This window comes from Arachis duranensis, chromosome 3 (assembly GCF_000817695.3).
Source record: "Arachis duranensis cultivar V14167 chromosome 3, aradu.V14167.gnm2.J7QH, whole genome shotgun sequence".
Lineage (NCBI taxonomy): Eukaryota > Viridiplantae > Streptophyta > Magnoliopsida > Fabales > Fabaceae > Arachis > Arachis duranensis.
Window position 1 is genome coordinate 41,099,195 of NC_029774.3, and position 6,000 is coordinate 41,105,194.

Below are 6,000 nucleotides of genomic sequence, written 5' to 3' on the forward strand. Positions count from 1 at the left end.
CTGATTTTTCTTTCAGTTACTCCCAGGCAGTGGTGCTCAAAGCCTTTGGCATACTCTGTTAAACGCACTTGGTCTCGACTCTAAGTGTTCTGTCTCAAGGATTACTTGACACAATCACACCACAAGCATATGAATAGGGAAACAACTCTTTGAGCTTTTAATCATGTCTGACCTCCCTAGTCATTGATGCTCAGAGCCTTGGACCTTGCTTTTGTTTTTTTTTTTTTGCTGTTTCTTTTTGCTTCAAGGATTAAACTTTTACTTATTACAGAGAATTCATAATAACTTTCTAAATTCCTGTTCTTTTATACATCAACATCTTTTTATTCAAATTCAAATATGCACTGTTCATATCATGTATTCAGAGTTACAGATAATACCACCACATTTGGATAAATGATATTACTCTTAAAATTTAACTCAATTTCTCATGCAATACATCATTTCTTTTCTTTTCTTTTTAGATTCAAACTCAGTGAGCAATACATGAGACACCTTTCAACATTAAAATAAATAAAATAAAAAATATATAGCAAAACTAAACTAGGACTTAGGAATTTATCTAATAAAGGATCATGCAATAAACGAGACAAAGTAGCAGAAAACCGGAACATAACATAGTAAGAGCGGGAGAAAATAATATAGAATGAAAGGAACTCAACCACCTCAGTTATGCTGGTGGCCATCTCATTCCTCCATGAAGAACATTCATCTCCCTTTGGTGCTAAACAGAAAAGTCATAAGCGAAGCGTCAACACCAAACTTAAAGGTTTGCTTGTCCACAAGCAAACAAGAATTGAAAACAAAAACAAATAGTATGATTAAAGAAGAAGAAAAGGATAAAAGAACAAAGAGAGAATTAGGATTAGGGTGGTAGATGATTTGAAATCAGGCGCTGAGGTAGTTAATTGGGCGTCGTATGTGACGCGTACGCGTAAGGCACGCGTACGTGTGGATCGCGCGAATTTCAAGTAGCGCATATGCCTAGCATAGTTCCAGCCCCACACCAGCATAACTCTCTGGCCAAACACCTTTTACGCCAATTTTTCGCATCCACGCGTACGCGTGCTTTACGCATACGCGTGGAGTGCCAAAATCACAAATGAGGCAAACGCATCATGGATGCGTATGCGTGACCATATTTGTGCGCAAGGCACACTTCCTTCGCCACTCCCGCGTAACTCTCTGTTCACTTTTATTTTTCACGTACACACATATGACGCGTATGCGTCAGCGACGCTTGCGCGTCGTGTGCTCATTTTTCTTTTTGAAAACTCAATAAAAATCAAAACACACGTAAAACGAAAGAAAGCAGTAAAAACTCAATAAAAATCAAATAAGTAGGAAAACTACTACGAAGAAAAAAAATAGCTAAGGATACGAAATTATTGGGTTGCCTCCTGACAAGCACTTCTTTAACGTCACTAGCTTGACGGTCAGTTCTGCTAATTCAGCAGATGAGTGGACCTTTGGCGATCGATCTCGCCTCCAAGATAGTGCTTCAACCGCTGGCCATTCACTGTAAATTTCTTGTCAGAATTCTCTTCCTGTATTTTCACATGACCATATGGTGAAGCTCTGGTAACCACAAACGGTCCTGACCACCGGGATTTCAGCTTTCCGGGAAAGAATTTGAGCCTTGAATTATACAGAAGCATTCTGTGTCCTAGCTCAAAGACTCTGATGGAAATCTTCTTGTCATGCAATAACTTGGTTCTCTCCTTATAGAGATTGGCATTCTCATAGGCTGAATATCTGAATTCATCACTCATTCAACTGAAGCATTCGCTTAATTCCTGTAGCTTCTGAATCAAGATTCAGATACCTGATTGCCCAGTAAGCTTTATGTTCCAGCTCAACTGGCAAGTGACAGGCTTTGGCATAGACCAACTGATAAGGGGACATGCCAATGGGAGTCTTGTAGGTTGTCTGGTATGCCCAGAGAGCATCATCAAGCTTCCTAGACTAGTCCTTTCTTGAAACACTGACGGTCTTCTCTAGAATCCTCTTAAGTTCCCTGTTGGAAATTTCAACCTGTCCACTTGTTTGAGGGTGATTGGGGGTTGCCACTTTATGACGAACTCCATATCTCTGTAGAAAAGAGTCCAGCTGTCGGTTGCAGAAGTGGCTTCCTCCATCACTAATGAGTGTCCTTGGGACACAAAACCGGCTAAAGATGTATCCCTGAACAAAGCTCATTACCACCTTGGCATCATTGGTGGGTAAAGCTACAGCTTCCACCCACTTGGACACATAGTCAACTACCACTAGAATATAGTTGTTTGAATGTGAGGGTGGGAAAGGTCCCATGAAATCAATACCCCACACATCAAACAACTCAACCTCAAGAATCCCTTGCTGTGGCATTTCATGGTTGGCTGGGAGATTCGTGGCTTTTTCACATCTGTCACAGTGCTTTATAAATTCTCTGGAATCTCTGAAGAGAGTTGGCAAGTAAAACCCACTTTGAAGGACCTTTGTAGCTGTCCTTTCACTACCAAAGTGGCCTCCATAATCTGATCCATGACAATGCCAGAGAATCTGCTGTGTTTCTTCATCTGGGACACATCTCCGGATGATACCATCTGAACACCTTTTAAAAAGGTATGGTTCCTCCCAAATGTAGTACTTTGCATCCGTCAATAGCTTCTTTACTTGTTGCCTGCTGTACTCCTTTGGAATAAAATTCATAGCTTTATAATTTGCAATGTCTGCAAACCATGGAGCCTGCTGAATGAGAAACAACTACTCGTCCGAAAACATCTCAGTCATAACTGTGGGTGGTTGTACTCCTGCTTCAGGCTCAATTCTGGAGAGATGGTCAGCTACTTGATTTTTTGATCCTTTCCTGTCTTTTATCTCAATATCAAACTCCTAAAGGAGCAACACCCATCTGATTAATCTTGGTTTATAATCCTGTTTGGTTAGAAGGTACTTCAAAGCAGCATGATCAATATAAACAATAACCTTAGAACCAATTAAATAGGACCTAAACTTATCAGCAGCATACACAATAGCTAATAATTCTTTTTCTGTAGTTGTGTAATTCTTTTGGGTATCATTTAACACACGACTGGAATAGTAAATGACATGTACAAGCTTACCATGCCTCTGTCCTAAAACAGTTCCTATAGCAAAATTACTGGCATCACACATCAATTCAAATGGTAGATCCTAGTCAGGGGGAGCTATAATGGGAGCAGAGGTAAGGTTTGCTTTCAGAGTTTCAAAAGCATGCAGACAATCAGAATCAAAGACAAAAGGAACATCAACAACTAACAGGTTGCTCGATGGCTTAGCAATTTTAGAAAAATCCTTTATAAATCTCCTATAAAATCCTGCATGACCTAAGAAACTCCTAACTGCCTTAACATTAGTTGGTGGTGGTAACTTTTCAATTACCTCCACCTCTGCTCTATCAACCTCAATCCCCTTACTTGAAATCCGGTGTCCAAGAACAATACCTTCTGTAACCATAAAATGGCTTTTTTCCCAATTCAAAACAAGGTTTGATTCTTGACACTATTTCAAGACAAGAGATAAATGCTTAAGGCAGGATTCAAAAGAATTACCAAAAATAGAAAAGTCATACATAAATACCTCAATGAACCTTTCAACCATGTCAGAAAAAATTGAAAGCATACACCTCTGAAAAGTTGCTGGAGCATTACAAAGTCCAAATGGCATTCTCCTGTAGGCAAACACTCCAAAGGGGCATGTGAATGATGTCTTCTCTTGATCTTGAGGGTCACTGCAATTTGGTTATATCCAGAATACCCATCTAGAAAACATTAAAAAGCATGACCAGCTAACCTCTCAAGCATCTGATCAATGAAGGGTAGGGGGAAGTGATCCTTCCTTGTAGCAGTGTTGAGCCTCTTGTAATCTATGCACATTCTCCATCCTGTGACTGTTCTTGTAGGAATAAGCTCATTCTTTTCATTCTAGATCACTGTCATCCCTCCTTTCTTGGGAACTACCTGCACAGGGCTTACTCAAAGACTGTCAAAAATAGGGTAAATAATATCTGCTTCTCATAATTTCATTACCTCTTTTTGGACCACCTCTTTCATGGTTGGATTGAGTCTCCTTTATGGTTACACAACTGGTTTAGCATCATCGTCAAGGAGGATCTTGTGCATACAATTGGTTGGACTAATCCCCTTCAAGTCACTAATTGTCCACCCAAGAGCTATTTTATGGCTCCTGAGCACTGAAACAAGCGCCTCTTCCTCTTCAGGCTTTAGGGAAGAGCTAATAATCACCGGATATGAATCATTTTCACCCAAGAACACATATTTCAGAGAAGGAGGTAAAGGTTTGAGCTCAAGCTTGGGGGCTTCACTCCTTTTCTTTAGGCATGTGAACCACAGCTTTCTGAGGTGGTGAATCATCAACTTCCATTAATTTATACTCAGAAGCAGGATCCAGGATGTCATCAAGTACCTCAGTTGCCAGTACCTCTTGAACAAGGGGTTCAATAACATCTATTTTCATACACTCTTCAGAATCATTAGGGTGCTTGAGAGCTTCAAAAACATTGAGGACCACCTGTTCTTCATTGACCCTCAGGGTTAATTTACCATTTTGCACATCATTCAGAGCTCTACCTGTAGCTAAAAAGGGTCTACCTAGTATAATAGAGGATTTTACCTCCTCTTCCATGTCTAATATCACAAAATCAACAGGGAAAATAAATGGTCCTACTTTAACAAGTAAATCCTCAACAACACCCACAGGTGATTTAATAGAAAGATCAGCAAGTTGAAGAGAAATACGAGTGGGTTTTATCTCCTTAATTTGAAGTTTTTTCATCACTGAAAGTGGCATCAGGTTGATGCTAGCTCCAAGATCACATAAAGCTCTCTGAATGGTGACATCTCCAATGGTGCAAGGAATTACAAAGCTCCCTGGATCTGGAATCTTCTAAAAAAGGTTGTGTTGAATAATTGCACTGCATTCCTTGGTTAACACCACTGTTTCTTGTTCCTTCCAATTCCTCTTGTGGGTCAACAATTCTTTCATAAATTTAGCATAGAGAGGCATTTGCTCAAGAGCCTCTGCAAAAGGAATGTTGATCTGTAGCTTCTTGAAGACATCTAAAAATTTAGAAAACTGCTTTTCTTTGGAAGCCTTCTCAAGCCTCTGAGAATATGGCATTTTTGGCTTGTATTCAGGAGCCTTTGGCAAGGTAGGATAAGTGTCAAGAGAATCAGGGAATTGATTGTCTGCACGCTTAGGAGGGGCGTGCTTTACTTCTTCCTTCTTCTCCTCTGGAGCTTCTTTTTCAACTAATTCTTCATTGACCTTGGTCTCATAGCTAGTTACTTTACCACTTCTCAATTGAATAACCTTGCAATCTTCTCTTGGATTTACCACTATATCACCTAGAAACATACTTACAGACCTCTCAGGTATTTGCTTGCTTAGTTGGCCCATTTGCACCTTGAAGTTTCTAATGGAGGCTCTGGTTTCCTGCATAAAACTTCTCATCATCTCCCAATTAGAATCTTCTTGGGATTTGGAGTTTGCCTACTGAGGTGGTTGTTGCTGCTGAGACTGAAATTGGTGGTTGTTGTAATTGTTCTGTTGGAAGCCGCCTTGAGAGTTATTGTTGAAATTCTGAGGTCTCTGAGGTTGGTCCCTCCACCCAAAATTTCGGTGATTTCTCCATCCTTAATTGTATGTTTTAGAATATGGGTCATTATTGGGATTTCTAGGACCACTCCCCATGTAATTGACCTGTTCAAGAGAGGATTGAGCATAATCATAATTATTATTTTGCACAAAATTATCTGTCATGTCATAAGAGACCTCTTGAGATAGATTTTGGGTGTTGATAGCTGAGACTTGCATGCCACCCATCTGTTGAGTAAGTAGACTTATTTGCTGAGACATAAGCTTGTTTTGAGCAAGAAGAGCATTAAGAGCTTCTACTTCCATAACATCCTTCTTTTGAGGAGCCTCAGAGTTCACAGGATTCCTGTTAGATGAGTATAA

The 6,000-nt window shown here is 40.0% G+C and overlaps 1 protein-coding gene across 1 annotated transcript; it reads right to left on the reverse strand.

Annotated features, from left to right (window-relative positions):
* Positions 1 to 1,445: 1,445 nt before the first annotated feature.
* LOC107478973 (uncharacterized) lies at positions 1,446 to 2,585 on the reverse strand. Its single transcript, XM_016099127.1, has 3 exons — positions 2,466 to 2,585; positions 1,826 to 1,929; positions 1,446 to 1,755 (listed from the first exon to the last, which is right to left on the reverse strand). The coding sequence occupies exons 1-3, from the start codon at positions 2,583 to 2,585 to the stop codon at positions 1,446 to 1,448; spliced, it is 534 nt and encodes a 177-aa protein (XP_015954613.1).
* Positions 2,586 to 6,000: the final 3,415 nt, after the last annotated feature.

Excerpts from the sequence above, each read along its gene's own strand:
- LOC107478973 (XM_016099127.1), bottom strand. The coding sequence starts at position 2,585 with ATGGTATCATCCGGAGATGTGTCCCAGATGAAGAAACACAGCAGATTC. Across the intron at positions 1,930-2,465 it reads AGCTACAAAGGTCCTTCAAA|ACAACCTACAAGACTCCCAT; the intron begins GTGGGTTTTACT and ends TGGGCATACCAG. Across the intron at positions 1,756-1,825 it reads AAAGCTTACTGGGCAATCAG|ATATTCAGCCTATGAGAATG; the intron begins GTATCTGAATCT and ends TGATGAATTCAG.